General features: G+C 44.7%; 1 protein-coding gene and 1 long non-coding RNA gene across 5 annotated transcripts in view; one reads left to right on the top strand and one right to left on the bottom strand.

Moving 5' to 3' along the window:
• Positions 1 to 18,142, bottom strand: part of LOC117369157 — a 53,319-nt gene that overhangs the window by 31,863 nt on the left and 3,314 nt on the right. The gene's annotated exons all lie outside the window — the stretch shown is intronic.
• Positions 2,500 to 18,142, top strand: part of LOC117369154 (protein-glutamine gamma-glutamyltransferase 6-like) — a 40,253-nt gene continuing 24,610 nt past the window's right edge. The window contains exons 1-3 of one of the 4 annotated variants that reach the window (XM_033963240.1): positions 2,500 to 2,731; positions 14,227 to 14,308; positions 17,766 to 17,930. In XM_033963240.1, coding sequence (XP_033819131.1) covers positions 14,290 to 14,308; positions 17,766 to 17,930 — 184 coding nt within the window. In that variant the 5' untranslated portion in view covers positions 2,500 to 2,731; positions 14,227 to 14,289. Of the gene's footprint in view, positions 2,736 to 14,226; positions 14,309 to 17,765; positions 17,931 to 18,142 lie in introns of all 4 variants that reach the window. The other 3 variants (XM_033963239.1, XM_033963237.1, XM_033963238.1) reach the window with 3 other exon arrangements.

Raw genomic sequence — 18,142 nt, 5'->3', positions numbered from 1 at the left:
ACTCTGGTGCTGGGGACTAGGCCTTGTGGCTGTTCAGTGATCCTGGCAAGTTTCCCCAGGTCCGCTGCTGGGCTGTTTTGGGGGGAGGTGAGCGGTTGGCATGGGTGCAGGGCAAGGAGCGGCGTCAAAGCCCAAAAGTGAAAGAGGCTCTCTGGGGGCCTTGGCGGCAGTCCAGCGCAGTCACATTGGCGCATCGTGCTGAGGCTATACTCTTTTTATGGGCGGAGGAGAGGAGACTCGGCACCCTGGGCGGTCCACAGCTTCATCCGCACCCCTCTTACTATGCCACTGTATGCGGCACCCTTTAATTTTCATACTGATAAATGCATAATCACAGTATTTAGGCAACTGTCCACAGAACGGGGAAGCGAAGCAGAGAAAGTAGTTTAGAAAGAAGAAAAGTTACTTCCTTGGCAGGAAACAGAGACGACGCTTGGCTACACTTAAGAGGGTGGGTGCTGTGCATGCCCACACAGCATGCTCTACCAGGCCCTGTTGCAATCTCCAAATCGTGGGTAATAACTGGAGATCCGTGCTAAGAAAATTCCAATGACACATCTGGAGTGCAACCACCCCCCACATATCATTTATAAGAACACGAAACAGAAAGTGTCAAAGGAAAGGAAACTAAGAGTAAGAACTTCTGATGACCTGAAGTTAACTGACCATTGGAAAAGAGAAGACGTGATTGAAAAGTTCAAATACTTTATATATTCAATTTTCTATACTGTTATTCAGGTACTCAAGCATTTTCCCCCGTCGGTCCTGGTGAGCTCTCAATCTATCTGATGTACCTGGGGGGATTAAGTGACTTGCCCAGGGTCACAAGGAGCAGCACGGGTTTGAACCCACAACCTCAGGGTGCTGAGGCTGTAGCTTAACCACTGCGCCACACTAGAAATCAAAATGTAGTAAAAGTGAGCCAGGTATAGGACAATCAAGCCATTGTGACATCACCGATGAGGTTGGCTCTTATTGGTGGAATGAAACATTATGATGTCACAAAACCAGCTCTGGTTATCAGAGGCAGAAAGTTTTCACACTATTTATCTATTCAATTTTCTATACCATTCTCCCAGAGGAGCATTTGTCCCTCTCTGTCCCAGCGTGCTCATAATCTATCTAATGTACCAGGGGCAATGAGGGATTAAGTGACTTGGCCTGGGTCACAAGGAGCAGTGTGGGATTTGAACCCATAACCTCAGGGTGCTGAGGTGTAGCTCTAACTGCTGCGCCACACACTCCCCGCTGGGTGTGTTTTACAGAATTGCTTGCAAAGTCAGTATAGGAATACATAACAGCCAATTCAGAGACATTACTGACATGTGGAGGGGGCATTTTCGATAGTAAGTCTTAAATCCGACTTTGGACGTTTCCCACAAGATGTCCAAAAATTGGGGCAGGGAAACATCCATATTCAAAACCACTAGACGCCCAAATGGTTTTTTTTAAAAAAAATAAAAATCAGATAGTATAAAAAGTCCGATCCAGTCATGTGACGTTATGGATTCAACACATCTTCATCTTATGTGCGCTATTGTATAGCTGATAATTTCATTGGCTGTAGCCAGCTGGGATCTGACTTATTACTACAAAATAGATTCCATAAATGGCCTGAAAATTTCTGTATGGAAAATTGTGTTCTATCCTGAGATTTGTGTGCAATGGGGCATCCCTCCTGCTGGCAATGTATGTGGGGGCCCGGCAGGAGGGACTTGGCCTCGCTCCTGCCGGCAATGTACGAAAGTGGGATTGGCCAGTATTTTGCTGGCCTATATTGTATGCATCTACACTGTGTCAGGTCAAAACCGCGGAAGACAAAGGCGCGCGCCGACAATTGAGCGCAGTGTGGAGGCGCACGCCGAAGAAAATAACTGTTTTTAGGGGCCCCAACGGGGGGGTACGGGGGAACCCCCCACTTTACTTTATACAGATTGTGCCGTGTTGTGGGGGCGTTGTAACCCCCACATTTAACTGAAAACTTCACTTTTTCCCTAAAAACAGGGAAAAAGTTAAGTTTACAGTATAATGAGGGGGGTTACAACCCCCCAAACCCCCCACAACGCCGGCGCGATGTCTATTAAGTAAAGTGGGGGGGTTCCCCAACAAAACCCCCCGTCGGAGCCCCTAAAAAACAGTAATTTTGAGCGGCGCGCGCCTCCGGGCTGCGCTCAATTGTCCGGGCGCACCTTTTGTCTTTCACGCCGTTGTCTATGAACCATTTGTGAAACAGGGCCCCCGCTGTATCTGCTCTATTGTTTGCTCAAACGTCTTTCCAAATGCAGTGTAAAGAAATAACCTTTGATGCTCTGTCTGGAGCATTAAGTTCATGTCCAGTGTTCTAGGCTCTGGCTCCTCCCCATCTGCCTCATGCTGTAGCTACGGTAAATGTGGATGGAGTTTGAGAATGAGAGGCAAGTGCAAATGTGATGGGTGGGTGGGCATGGACCAGCTGCAGTGTGAGCAAAGAGCAAAACCCCGAGTATTTAACCTCAGCCCAACTTGGAACTTCCCTCAAGTGCCTTTGTGCACTGCTGTCTTTCCTGCCACAAGAATCCCTTAGCTGACTAGCACAACCTTATAACTGTTAGATGTAAAGTACTTCTTGCAAACAATTTTTTGTTTTTAATCACTGAGCCGGAGAAGCAAAACTGAAACAAAAGAACAGGAAACAAAGCAAAGAGTGCAGCTACACCAGATAGAGGACTGAAGGAGAACAGAACTAAGCACGGCAAGTATGACAGACGTGACCATTAATTTTTTTTCCCTCAAAAACAGGACATCTACTAATTTTTAGGTAATCACATTGTAGATATCTGTCTTTCTTTCTCTCTCTCTCTCTCCCTGCCCCCTCCTTTTCTGTCTTTTTCCTTCTCTCTCCCTGCCCCCTCCTTTTCTGTCTTTTTCCTTCTCTCTCCCTGCCCCCCTCCACCGCCGCCGATTTCTCTGAGCCACTGCCGCCAATTTCTTCCTGCTTCCACGACGCTGACGCAGCAACAGGCCAGGTGCATGCGGCGACTTTACAAGCGGCAGGACCACAAGCCTCCCTCCCTCCACCCCCGATATCAATTCTGATGTTGGAGAGGAAGTTCTGGGCCAGTCATAATTGACGTCGAGGAGGAAAGCTTTGTGTGCCACTGCTTGTAAAGTCGCATCCCGTTGTCCCCAAGCACAACACCTTTTTTAAAAAAAAGATTGTCATAGTGGGTTGTTCTCTTTCTGAGAACGGGATATTTTGGCATCCCGAAGCTATGCTTGAGGACAACGGGATAGGCTACCTATAAACGGGATGGTCCTGTTCAAAACAGGACATATGGTCACGTTAAGTATAACCAATGGGAATCTATCTGTAGGACAAGGCCTGAGGCCTGGAGCAGAAGAGACGCCCACTGCTGTGCTTTTCCACCCTCCTCTGAAAGCACATTGGCCTGCTAGTTTCTCGGAATTACTACACTGAATATTCATAAGATAAATTTTGCATACAGTGGGTTTCCAGCCTTTGCACATTTCTCATCCACATTCATTGTGGTAATACTGAATGCCTGTCAGACTAGGTGTGCCAAACAAAGAAAGAAAAAAAAAAAACTGACCCTCCCCCCCTTTCACTAAGGTGCGCTAATCAAGTTAGCACGCGCTAAACGCTAGGGTGTCCCTAGATCAACATGAATGCTGTAGCATTTACCATGTGCTATATTGATTAGCACACTTTAGGAAAAAGAGGGCCTGAGATTTTTCTACGGAGAGACTTTCTCGGCAATTATTTTGGTGACGTTTATTTCCGTTACGGTTTGCTCCGAGACCTGTACAAAGTGGGGACCCCTGATGAAGGTGTGTTAACCAAAACACGGACCGTGTCGGGTCCCCTGGTTTGTATAAAGATGGCGACACTAACCGCAATATATATGTATTTAAATAAGCCCAGCCTGCTTCTTGTACTCTTGTCTGCAGGGTTTTTTTTTTTTACTTTGTTTGTTCCTGCAGACGACCTGGATTGTGCTTTTCTTTGACTAGGTGCGCCTCTGGGGCAAAGTTGAGAAGCCCAACAGGGAAACAGAGTACTTGAATGCAACTTGCCTTGAGCCGCTCTTGGAAAAAGGTACGAGGGGGCCGCTGTAAAGTTCGCAGCCCAACCGACAAGGCCGGGGCAATCACCATCGAGAGCTATACACTTTCCCCCTCTTTTACGAAACTGCGATAGCAGTTTCTAGCGTGGGGAACCGCGCTGAATGGCTGGCGCTGCTCCCGACGCTCATAGAGCTCAATGAGCAGCGCGGCTCCCCGCGCTAGAAACTGCTATTGCAGTTTCGTAAAAAGAGGCCTTAGTCCAGCGATTTTCCGCAGTTTTTTTGTTCCATACTGTTCCAACAGAATGAAAAAAAAGTGGAAAGTCGCTGGTCTAAGCGTATAGTCCTCGATGGAGGCTACCCCCAGCTTTGTTGGTTGGGCTGGGAACTTTTCAGCGGACCCTCGTATGAGTTAAATTCCTCTGCCCAAAAATCCTAATGTTCAGATCCTGCAAAGAGGAATAAGGCACCTGAAATATGAGTTCTAGGCTACTACCACTACTTTTTATTATTTCTGTAGCGCTGAAAGGCGTATGCAGCGCTGTACATTAACATACAATAGACAGTCCCTGCTCAGAAGAGCTTACAATCTAATAGAACAGACACAAAAGAACGAAGGGCATCAAAAGTCACTTTAGAGTAGTGTATGGCACACTAGTGTGCCTCCTGAGATTTCAGGTGTGCCACCACACAGCGGGGAGGAAGAGAGGCACCTCTCCTTCTCTCCGGCCCTCTTCCCTGCTAGCACTCCCCCCCTCCCTCCCGGGCAGTTCAGGGCCTTGGCGTTGCGTCTCAACAAAGTTTGCAGGACACTACTTTAAAGCGTGCATGTTACTTTTACGAAACAGTTGCCCAAGAGGTCCAAGGGCCAGTTCAGACACATTACCTGGGATATTTCTTTACGAAAACGATGGCCGATCCATACAAAATCTTCTCACTGGAGGCAGAGGAGTCAGCACCATATGGGGGTCCTTAAACTGAAGGTGTGCTAATGGATTTAGTGCACGCTAATAGATTCGAAGGCACCTTAGTCAAAGGAACCCTATGAGAGTTCTAGTCAGCCAAGAGTAAAAAGGTAGGGGTAGAAATGAGGACAGAACCAGAGATTGAGTGGTGTCAATGTTAGAAATGGGCTTTCGTTTGCAATGCACAGATTGAGACCTGCTCTCTTATTCTTAAGATACCTTTAGAGCTGAGAGCTATCTGGACCAGTGGTCCCCAATCCTGTCCTGGAGAAGCACTAGGCCAAATCGGGTTTTCTACATAGCCCTAATGAATATGCAAGGAGCAGATTTGCATGCCTGTCACTTCCATTATATGCAAATCTCTCTCATGCATATTCATTCCAGGACAGGGTTGGGAACCACTGATCTAGACTGATTTAAGTAAATAAGGTTTTAGTGCTATGTACAGGGTGTTGAATCAGTTCATGGGAACTCGTATAAAAATTTCATCTCGAGTTCACCGAGGTTCAATACCGCCAATAGCACCCATGCGTGCCAAGCAGACATTACCCACAATCATCTTAAACACCCTGTGGGTCAATCAAATATATAATCTATAATGCTAGAAAAAACTTGGTTTTTTTGGGGGTTTTTTTTTTAAAAAACTTCCTGGTTAGCCCAAATACCCTAGTGCCTAGCAATTTATTTCAAGAATTCAAAGTTAATAATATGATATTGCATCATCTGAAAAGTTTCTGCAGTGCCCGATCTTATCTGTTTTATCAACAGTTAATGAAGCTACTAGGAAAAAGGAACTTAACTCGTTCAGTGAAACTTCTTTCATTCTCTATGGGGTGCAGTAACATCTCTCGTGTCATTGGGTGCTGTTAACGGGCAAAAATCAGATCATCGCATTTTGTGTGCCGATGTTAGTGCAACAAAAACAAGAGGTCACTCGGAAAAACTGAGAAGGGACAGATTCAAAACAAATGCAAGGAAGTTTTTCTTCACTCAGAGGGTGGTGGACACCTGGAACACGTTTCCAAAGCAGGTAATAGGACAGAGTACAATACTGGGTTTCAAAAAGGGACTGGATGACTTCCTGGAAGCGAAGGGGATTGCAGGGTATAGATAGAAGGTTACTCTACAGGACAAACGCGAAAAGCATATGTGAGTTTTAGGGTAGGAGCACTATCAGGTCCTGGACCTGAGGGGCCGCCACCGTGAGCGGACTGCCGGGCACGATGGACCTCCGGTCTGACCTGACAGAGGCAAGTCTTATGTTCAAAGTCTTAGCAAACTGTGCACACAATTTTCAAAGAGGATACAGTCTTTTGGAAAGAGTGTGCACTTTTCCCCAATAGCGCACACCTCTGCAGTGTTGTACCGGCGTTGGTTGCCACCTGGGGGGCGGAGCAACCCATCCTCCAGGTGGAGCATCCCCTTCCAGGCAGCGTGAGCTGCATGGAGCGGTTGCAAAGCTGAAGACAGGGGTGGGGGTTGCCTTTCGGCTTTGCCAGTCCCGTAGCCCGGAATAGGAAGTTGATGTTGGGGGGGAGGGGGGGACCGGCAGAGTCGATGGCCTTGCACACCAGACTGAGACCTTACAGCTTCTCTCTGCACCCCCTTACTAGCTGAACCTGGGGTGGTCCTCCCTTGGTATGCCCGTGTGCATGTGTAAACAATCATACATGCAGAAAATAATATTAAAGATTGAACTAGGCCAGTTACTGGGCAGACTTGTACGGTCTGTGTCTGTGTATGGCCGTTTGGTGGAGGATGGGCTGGGGAGGGCTTCAATGGCTGGGAGGGTGTAGATGGGCTGGAGTAAGTCTTAACAGAGATTTCGGCAGTTGGAACCCAAGCATAGTACCGGGTAAAGCTTTGGATTCTCGCCCAGAAATAGCTAAAAAGAAAAAATTAAATTAAATAAAAAAATTAAAAAAAAAAAAAAATTTAAATTGAATCAGGTTGGGCAGACTGGATGGACCATTCGGGTCTTTATCTGCCGTCATCTACTATGTTAGAAACTAATGCATGAACATACTAAGGGAGTAATTGCCTATGAATTGCCTAAAATTAGATGACATTATAGAATATCTGCATATATACACCAGCTGTGGAGTCTGCTGCATTTGCTGGTAAGGAAAGGGATGTAATTAAAAATCCTATTAAAAGAGGGAATATCATCGAGTCTGGTAAGCCCTTCTACTATGTAGCTGATGGTTTGAAAGATTTTTGAAAAGTGGTGGTTTGCTTGAGCTCTACAATGTCCCCGAGGCAGAATTCAAAACGAGGCTTACATCGGACTTCATGAGAAGCCAGCAACCAGATACGTTTTTGCATACATAAACCGCTTCGATTGAGCGTCTTGGATCTCTGGTTACTACGACGAGGGTTCTTCGAAACGTTTCCACACTTCCATGTTTTCACGGGAAACGGTTGGAGCGGGAGAAGTGGTTAGTAGGATGCTGGGAAAAATGTATCGCAAAACAGGGCGATGAAGTGGAAAGTGATGTAATTTGTAATTTCTATTCCGCCATTCCCTTGCGGTTCAAGGCGGATTACATCCAAACTAAAACAAGAATTACATTTCAACTTTGAAGTAATAGAATAAACGATGAGATAAAATTTTAAGGGAGAATTATGAGTTTTAGATAATGTTTGGTAACTAGAAAATTAGAGAGTACTAAGGGTTTATAGAGTGTTGGATGTTGTGCTGGATAGGTTTAACGTGTTTTTTGAAGAGAGTTGTTTGTCCAACTTAGCTGCTTTGGAGGCTATTAGGTTGTCAAAAGTTTTTTTCGTTTGACATTTTTGGATGGTGGGTAATAGAATAGTGAATGGGTTCTTCTGTGTCTGATTGAGGAGGATTGATTTAGTCTGTTATTCCAGTAAGTTGGGCTTTCTCCGTTGATAGCCTTGTAAAGTAAGCAGTAGAATTTGAAGTTCACTCTCGCTTCTATTGGAAGCCAATGCGAGTCATGGGATGCCTCTGTTATTTAATAAATCATGCTTTAAAAAAAAAAAAAAAAATGCAGAAACTTTTTGAAGATCCCCCTGATAAAGTCTTTTACTTGATTCTTTGGAGTGGGCATTGAATTTGAAGTCGTTTCACTGATATGGACAGATACTGTGATATCTATGTGCGACTTGAAGAACACATTTGGGTGTGTTATAAAGTATGAGAGAGCATTTGTGAGGTAACCAGTGGATCTGCTACACAGAGATTATCTTTGGGATGCAGCTTTCAGTGACCGCCCATATACTGCCGAAGTTACTGAAGTTTTGTTTCATTACGATAAGAGGCATTTTTATCTCATATTCCAGTGTCTGTCCATTTAGTTGGTTACAGAAGTTCAGCATTTTTGGTTTAGTAGTGAAAGAGAGATTGCCCGCTCGTTCCCTTCACCTTGGAGAGGGCGAACGCTCTCTAAAGTTAAAAGGGGTTAGATTCCATACAAATGGAAGGAAGTTATTCTTCACCCGGAGAATGGTAAAAATCTAGAACTCTCTTCCAGAGGCTGTTATAGGGGGAAATCACCCTTCAGGGATTCAAGACAAAGTTAGACAAGTTCCTGTTGAACCGGAAGGTACGCAGATAAGGCTAGACTCAAGTAGGGCACTGGTCTTTGACCTAATGGCCGCCGCGTGAGCGGACTGCTGGGCACGATGGGACTACTGGTCTGACCCAGCAGCGGCAAATCTTATGTTCTTATGATAATTTAGGTACAGGTATTTCCACCATGTTTCCCTCGGTGCAGAAGGCCACGCCTACATTTAGGTGCAGTTCTTGGACATAAATACTATTCTAATCTAATCTAATCCTTAGGTTTGTATACCGCATCATCTCCACGTTCGTAGAATTCGACGCAGTTTACAGTAGGAGAAATAGGAAGGAACTACAACAGAGGGTTAGAGGTAGAAGTGTGAAGAAAATTTAGAGGACTTGGGATGCCAAGCTATAAGTGTTTCCTTGATTCCTAAGTTGGAGGGAGACTTACATTTTTTGAGAAAAGCCAGGTTTTCAGATGTTTGCAGAAAACTTGGAGAGAGCTCAAGTTCCGAAGATGGGAGGTAAGGTTATTCCAGAGCTCAGTGATTTTGGAGGGAGGTCCCTAGCTTTCCTGTGTGGGAAATGCCTTTTAGCGAGGGGAAGGATAGTTTTAATTTGTGGGAGGATCTGGTGGTATTAGGGTTTGAGGAATTCCATGAAAGAGGGATAAAGGGAGGGAGGATACCATATAGGATTTTGAAAGTTAAACAGGCGCATTTATAGTGGACCCTGGCGATTATCGGAAGCCAGTGGAGCTTGGCCAGGAGCGGGGAGACATGGTCAAATTTACTTTTAGCGAAGATGAGCTTGGCCGCGGCATTCTGAATTCTATAAACTGTGCCTAACTCCCCCCCCCCCCTCAATGAAGCCACGGCGACCAAAGCTCTGAAGCTCATAGAATTCCTATGAGCATTGTAACTTTTACCTCCGCGGCTGGAGATAAAAAAACGCTACAGCGGCTTCATAAATGGGGGTGGGGGAGGGTTAAGCTTGAGTAACAGAATAGCTCTTTTTTGTGCGACAGTTTTGGGGCTGGTTTCATCGATATGCCCAGGTGTCCCTTTTCTTATCACAACTGAACTAACACCAAGAACAGGAAGTTTTCTAATCCCCACCGTAATAAGACACTTCCCGAGATCATGTCACATCAGCAGAGATAATAGAGCTCTTCAGCTATTTATATTCGATAAGCCTGGGAACTTTTAGGTGCAAACCTCAACAGTTTCAGTAGGATCAACAGGTAATAAGCCCTTACTGAATCTCCCAAATACAGTGTGGATACTGTCAAGTATAGCAGTAGAAACAAAACGGTACAAGATAGTTTCACATTCAAAGCTATCTGTATTAATGTTGTGTTATGTTCAATATTTTTTTATTATTTTTTTATTTAAAGCAAAACAAAACTGAACATAATACACAGCAAATAGGACTCCCTATCCAAGGCCTATCACAGTCACCCCCCATTCCCATAAACCCACCCAACTCACCCCTATTCCCATTGAAAAGAATCCCCAAATCCTTCCCCCTTCCCAGCATTCAATCCAAAGGGAGAAACATGCAGTGTGCCCCCCATAATTATGTTCAATCTTATATCCCAATATAAACAACTGGGTAAATTCAAAAAGCAAAAGAGTTCCTAAATTAACCGAATCAACAAACAAACTAGTAAAGGAACCCACTAGCTACTTCAAAAATCTTTTAACATTGGGCCAAGTGAGTTGCATTCCCCTGCTGTCTACAGAGAACATCTCTTACAGGACAAGTTTTGAATACAAGCCTGAAAGCTGCGGGTTCTGAGGAAGCCAGGGCGGCGAAACGCGTCAGGACCCAGCAATCACCTACGCTTTCAGTATTCTTCAGCTAAGTCCTTTTTTGAATACTTGCATACTTTGAAGCTGATACACATTGAAGTTTATACAAAGATTGGACATCCATTCAGTATTTCTAAAGACTTTGAGCATATTATGAGTTCACACTGTGAGCACTTTAAAACATCTTTTCCATACGGTGCAATGATAAGAGTTTTCACAGGGGTTTGGTCCCCATATTGAACTCTTTATTTCCATCTTGGAATCTGAGCACCACCTAATGTTAAAAGATTTTTGAAGTAGCTAGTGGGTTCCTTTACTAGTTTGTTTGTTGCAATCTTATATCCCACCAAATCCTCATGCATCAAAGTTTCTAGGCACGTTACATGTAGCATTAGTTATTTTAAAAACATATAGCCAGCCTAAAACCTAAGTGGATTACAAAATACATACATAAAATACAAAGTAAAATTAATAGCATAAAATAACAATCAGTAATAACAAAACATAGGAATTTCTCATCCTGCATCCGCTGCTTCTTATTTTTAAAAAACAAAAAAAAGTTTCTACAAATAGAGATAGCTTCATAAGCTTTGTAAAGTGCTGTATATGTTACCCATGATCCTTAGTTTCAGGTTAAAAATGTTACATAGCGTTATATTGTACATATGACAAAGTTATTGATTGTACAGGCAGTATAGGGTAACACAGCGTTTCTCAACTCGGTCCTGGAGTACTCCTTTGCCAGTCAGGTTTTCAGGATATCCACAATGAATATGCATGAAAGAAATTTGCATATAAAAGGAGGCAGTGTGTACAAAACAAGTTTATGTTTATTCATTGTGGATATCTTGAAAACCTGACTGGCAAGGGGGGTACTCCAGGACCGAGTTGAGAAACACTGGGGTAATGCATCAAAATAGCAGCCGATTTATAAACGTGGTCTTTATTTTGTGGTGGGTCTGAATTCCATCTTAGAAAACGAGACGTATGGTACCGATTGCAAGAAACAAGCAGTTGGATTGCACCATCCATCCATGACAGGAAGGAACTAATGAACTGCTCTAAGCTGTGACATGTGATTAAGCAGCTGGACTGCAGAATGATTTAAAGCCCAATTTCCTAAGTTGTTTTCTGTTCTCGAGATACCGAAAGGGTGAAAAGTCTTAGTAAATCAGGTGTTTAGAGAGCAGAAGAAAATGCAGAGATAAATGAAGTAGCGTGTGACCTGGCATCATAGAGGAAGAGTGGGGGGGTCTGTACAGAATAGGGTTACCAGATGTCTGGATTTCTGAAGACATGTCCAGGGGTCTGGACGGAGTTTCAAAACCCGGAACTTTGTCTGGGTTTTGAAAAACTGCTACGAAATCACGTTGGCCAGGAGGGCGGGACTGGGGCATAAAAGGGCGGGAATGGAGGCAGGCCTAGGGGTCCGGATTTTGCTAAAGTAAAATCTGGTAACCCTAGTACAGAACAAATTTATATACTCAGTTTCAGACTCATCCAAGTCTAAAGATTAAGGGTCAAATGAGGGACAGCACTTGGTATGGATACTGAATAAGAAGTATATTGCAGTAAAGCACAAAAGCTTCAAAAATTCTTTACATATAAGCCTAAGATCCTATATGTTGTCCTATTTCCCCCAAAATAAGACCAGGTCTTGTATTAATTTTGGCTCCAAAAACAAAACAACCACATTAGGGCTTATTTTCGGGGGATGTCTTATTTTTTTCCATGTACAACAATCATCTCTCCCTTCCTCCCCTTCCTCTCCTCCAGCCCAATTCTTCCTCTTTCCTTTCTCCCCCTACCAGGTGCAGTATCTTTCCTCCCCTCTCACCCATCCCCTTGTGCAGCATCTTTCTATCCCTCTCTCCCTCCCCCCTGTGCGGCAGAACCCCAGTGATCCTCCCACTAACATACCGAACCTCCGAGACCTCCAAAAACAGCAGTGGCGGTAGCAGCGCTCTGAATGGGTTGCTTCGCGGCCTCCCCCCTGCCACATCACTATTAAATAAATAAAATAGACCTCAGATTAGAGAATGACAGGGGGAAAAATATCTGTCCTGTCACTGCACCGTCCCCGACCCACCGTCCTCGTCACTGCCATCCCATTCACCGCATCCATACAAGCCTCAGTACTGCAATTCCTTCCTTATAAATCAAAGCTTTGGAGAAAGATGATCAGCTGGTAGGACTTTGTTTATAAATTTTTATCAGCACAACTAATATACTACTTTATCTAGAAGCAAAAAAAAAGAAACAATTTTTTTTTCTACCTTTGTTGTCCGATTTCCTCATCTTCTCATTCAATTCCTTCCATCCACTGTCTCTTCTCTCTGGGTCTTCCGTTTGTTCTGTTACTGTGCCTCTCCCTTTCTCCCCCCTTCCAAATTGGTCTGGCACCCATCTTCTTCCCTCCGCTCCCCCCATAGTCTGGCATCTCTGTCTTCTTCCCTGCCAACGTCTTCTCCCCACTCTCTCTTCCCCATTTCCTTTCAGCGTCCTTCTCCCCCCCCCCCATCTTCCCCATGTCCTGTCAGCGTTCTTCTCTCCCTCCCCATCTTCCCCATTTCCCTTCAACGTCTTCTCCTCACTCTCTCTTCCCTATTTCTCTGCAGCATCTTCTCCCCACTCCCATTCAGAATCTTCTCCCCCTCTCTGTTCCCCATTTCCATTCAGCATCTTCTCCCCACTCTCTGTTCCCCATGTGCTTTCAGCATCCTTCTCCCCCCTCTGTCTTCCCCATGTGCTTTCAGCATCCTTCTCCCCCCTCCGTTTTACCCATTTCCCTTCAGCGTCTTTTCCTCTCCACCCCACATTTCCTCCTCCCTGCCCCTTACCTTCGTGATGCTTTCATCCCCCCCCACCCTCCCTCAGACAACAGGCCCGGTGCGACAAAACTCCCTGCCCTTTAGCTGTGGCCGGCGATGTCTAAACTGCCTTCTTACTGCAGCCAGAGTGTTGTAGTTGCAAATGGCTGCCGTAAAGGTCGTCTCTGATACAACTTCCGGTTGCGTCAGAGATGACCTTTACGGCAGCCACATGCAGCTTCAATGAACTGGCTGCTGTAAGAAGGCAGTTTAGACTCGCAGCCACGAAGGGAGGAAGAAACGGAGCTGTTTCAACTCGGCGGCGGCTGTAAGGAAGGAGGGAGTGCGATAGGTGACCACGCGCATTCCCTCCCTTAACTGCGGGGACAAGGCCATTTACCGCTCCATGGGGCGGTGAATGGCCTTGTCCCCATAGCCACAGGTTTTTCCTCACCGTTGCGATGGGTTACCCGCGGCTAGCTGTGGTTAACAGCCACCATGTCATTCTCTACCTCAGATGCCCGTGCAGAACAGATCACCTACCCAAAGGTTCAATATCATTATCTTCTCAACTGCACTTCAATCATGGGTCTAAAATCCTCCTAATTTTTTGCAATATAATAAACGCTGGCTTCTACCAAGCTGAGTTAGAGGTGTCTACTATGGGTCAGCGAGGTAAATTCTCCGACACTCATAGAAATTCTATGAGCGTTGGAGCATTTACCTTACCGACCTGCAATAGAAACCGCTACCGCAGCATTGTAAAAGCCCCAAATCTCTATGCTGCTTGCATCTCGAAATTTTCCCCAATATATGTACAGTGATCAAAGACACTTATCTTGTCATATGAACAATCCCAATGGGTCCTATTTCACCCAGAGCTTGGGGGGGGGGGGGAATCAGTAAAATGTAATGTCATTTTAGTGATGTCAGTTTCACTTTGTACTCGCTGCTTTTGAAAACAAAACAGACAAAAAATGCCGATGATATATGCTTATTAACATGTGGGAATTTGCCATTCTACTCCTTGGACTCTAATAGGCTCAACTACATGTTACACTCACTTTGTACCATCTGTGAAAATTGTACAAGAAAAGCACCACCATGAGTGTCAAGTTGGCCAGTAAGTATCGCATGGAAATTTCTTTTCATACCATAGTGAATTGTACAATTCTATGTTCCCTCCTAAAGAAGAATTTTGGGAGACAGGACCCCCATATCATGCAGTTATTACAGCTTTTTCATTCTCAGTGCAACGGACCTTATGAGTATCATCATCCCCCTTCTCCTGGGTTAAGATAGCATCAATATTTTCAATTTCTATAACTCATTCCTAAAGTCATAAGCAACTTGTGCATGTTAAAGATGCCTTTGATTGCCATTTTCATGCATAAATGCACTAGGCATTATTCCATAAGGTAGCGCGTAAGGGTTATGGTGCGTAACTCCAAGGTAGAGAGATTTGTGGGAGGAGAAAAGATAGTCCATGAGTATGGTACTAACCCCCTCTTTTACAAAGGTGCGCTAAGCTTTTTAGTGCGCGTTAAACGCTAAATGCGTGCATGTTATCCTATGGATTTAGTGTATGCTAATATGCTTAGCGCGCCTTTGTAAAAGAGGGCTTAAGTAATGCACATAGGTTATAGAATCTGTTGGTTATGGGGCTCATAATCAAAAGAAAAAAATGTCTAAAAAGTGGCCTAAATGGCTACTTGGACGATCAAAAAGCCTGATCGTCCAAGTACCCATAATCAAAGCTAGTTTTAGACGTATCTAAAACCAGCTTAGGCCTTTCCCCTGCCTCTAAACGCTCAGAGAGAAGAGAGGTATTTTTAGACGAGGGGAAAGGGTGGGCCGACCTAGACCTAGGTATAATCAAAACATTTGACAGGTTGCCTAGTCGGCACTTATACGTTTTGACGTTTTGACTTAGACCAAGTCAAAACAGGTATAAAGTGCCGAAAAAGGGGCCGCTGAGCTGATCGTGGCTCAGCGGCCCCAGCAACCTGCCTACCCCCCTACAGCAATGATCGCGGCAGGAGAGATCCACTCTTCCCCCCCCCCCCCCCCGACAACGATCAGGGCAAGAGGGAGACCAAGCCCTCTAGCCCCGGTGGCACCCCGACTCCCCAATTACGTTCAGGGCAAGAGGGAGCCCAAGCCCTCTTGCCCCGGCGGCACCCCCGATTACGATAGGGCTAGGAGGGAGCCCAAGCTCGTGGCCCCCCCACCCCCAATTACGATCAGGCCAGGAGGGAGCCCAAGCCCTCCTGGCCTCTCGCTCCCCACCCCCTACAAGATAGGGCAGGAGGGAGCCCAAACCATCCTGCCCAGACGGACCCCCTACCCCCCACCCCCCCACTACAATATGGGCAGGAGGGATCCCAGGCCCTCCTGCCCTCGACACAAACCCACCCCAATGACCGCCCCCCAAAACCCCGATCAGCCTCCCTCCGCCGACCCCCACGACCCCCCCTTCCCCGTATCTTAAAACGTTGGCCGGACGGACGGGTGCCAAGCCTGCCCGTCCGGATTGGCCCAGGCGGCTGAAATCCCACCCACAAGTGGGGCCTGTCCAGCCAACGTTTTGAGGTACGGGGAAGGGGGTGGGGGGGGGGTCGGCAGGGGGGGGTCACGGGGATGGGCTGATCGGGGGTTCGGGAAGGGCGGTCATTGGGTGGGGTGGGGGTTGTGTCAAGAGCAGGAGGGCCTGGGATCCCTCCTGCCCGTATTGTAGTGGGGGGTAGGGGGTCTGCCTGGGCAGGAGTGGTTGGACTCCCTCCTGCCCGATCTTGTAGGGGGTGGAGGGGCGAGAGGCCAGGAGGGCTTGGGTTCCCTCCTGGCCCAATGTCGTCGGGGAGTTTGGAGGTGCCTGGGGCAGGAGGGCTTGGGATCCTTCTTGGCCCGATGTTGTGGGGGGTGGATTCTGTAAAGGTGTTGTTTTTGACATACACCGGTTACAGAATCCAGCTTTTAGGCAAAGGATTGGCTCCTCCTTCGCCTGAAAGCTCTTGTTTTGGACGTTTGGGGCTTAGGCTTTTTTTAGGTTGATTTATAGGGTATAAGTTTAGACGTAGTGGTGGTTTGGGCGTTTAAACAGCTGAACGTAAGAGGCAGGCCATTATTTTAAAAAAACCTCTTTTTGGACATTTTCCCTGCTTCTACTTTCAAAGTTTAAGGCCATAGGCCAAAAGGGGACTTAAAGACTTTTTGTTGTTGTTTTTTTTTATGCCCCTCCATGTGTCTTTCATGGCTTAGGGCCAACTAGGGCCCGCTCAACCTAGTCAAGCTTTCCTGGAGGTTTTTCATCCTTACCACGCTAATATAATTACCAATACTAATATTAGTAGAAAATATTGTGCTTTTTTTTTTATTATTATTATTTATTTATCAAATTTTTACATGTTATAAATCAAGTATCCACTTGTACAGAAAGTTGAAGAAAAGCAGGAAAATAATACTCAAAAGTAAAATACATGGTAATCAAGTAAAATAAAATAAAATTTTTAGCTTAAATTCAGCTCAAGTCCTCAAAATTAGATCCAAGAAGGATAAGGCGGACTTAGTAACAAATACTAACAACTATCAATTCAAATATTAGGAAAACAAGATCCCTTGGCTGAGGAAGGATATCATTATTCAAATGCACTTCACTTTGATTTTGATTTTCCTTCATCCAGCCGAGTTTTTCCTTCATCCAGCCGAGTTAAATATTGTGCTTTTAAATACCACTTGTATTTCTTCAAGGAGAAATTAGAAGTCAAATTTAGAAATAAAAACGGTTGTATGTTTAACTGTTGTAATGAATCATACAAAATACATCTATTAAATTAATTACGGGGGCCAAAAAGTTTGACCATGTAACCCCTTTATTACAAAAAGCACATTGGCTCATTTATAAAGTTCTAATTCCATACACTTCTCAAAAAACTTTACGATCCAATCAGCAACTTTTATTGGTTATCCCCTCTCTCAAAATCATAAATACCAGAAGACAGTATATTTTCTCTGTCACAGCACCGCAAACATGGAATTCTCTCCCACTTTATTTAAGGGAGGAGAAAAACCTCGACAAATTCAAAAGCCAACTTAAGAGTTTTCTTTTTAAAGACGCTTTCAATTCTTAATTGAAATGCCAATTACTCTTTACAACTCCCTTTCACTTCAGTCAGCTATATATATTTTGTTTTCCCATCCATTCTGTGTTTTTACCCTTATTGATCCCTCCTTTCCTATTATAAATTGTATTTCTTCCCCCTCTTTCCCAATGTTTCCTGTCCAAATTTGTCTAGTTTGTTTTAAAATGATTTTTAGATTTTTATTATATTATTGTTAATTTTATTATGTATTTTCTGTAAATGTAAATTGCTTAGTAGTTATGATAGGCGATTAATCAAATAATGAATAAAACTTGAAACTTGAAACTTGTCTGAAGCATAGTAAAACCTCTACTGGGCAACCGAGAAAATCATTGCAGAGAATTTAGAAAGGGCGATATTTGGTGACAGATCAGAATTTATTCAAGGAGGTTTAAATGTTCCTCGTTTGAACTTCTCTTTTCTTACGATTCCAAAACGCAGTTCTAAAATTCGACCTACAGCCGGCTTTGAACAAGACCGAGCATCACACCGATTGTTACAGAAGTTCAGAGTTAATAGTGAGACGAGGGCAAGACTTCAGGATCACCCTGACGCTCAACAGGGCAGTGAAGCCTGAAGAAAGCATCTTGTTTACAGCCGAGACAGGTGATCGCAATACAAATTCATTTATAAGAGGAGAAAATCTCACTCACACTCACCTCATACAAAGGTTGAATTGGATTGGATCGATTTCCCTCGATATACTGTTATTTAATCGTTTCGTTCTGTAGTCCTATCCTATTTGCACTATGGAAACTAAAGACTATTAAAAAAGTACTTTGATCCTCTATCCTTTAGACCAGGGGTAGGCAATTCCA

The sequence above is a fragment of the Geotrypetes seraphini genome, chromosome 11 (genome assembly GCF_902459505.1).
Source record: "Geotrypetes seraphini chromosome 11, aGeoSer1.1, whole genome shotgun sequence".
In the NCBI taxonomy this organism is placed as follows: domain Eukaryota; kingdom Metazoa; phylum Chordata; class Amphibia; order Gymnophiona; family Dermophiidae; genus Geotrypetes; species Geotrypetes seraphini.
The sequence above is the reverse complement of the archived record's forward strand: the minus strand, read 5'-3'. Positions and strand labels throughout refer to the sequence as shown.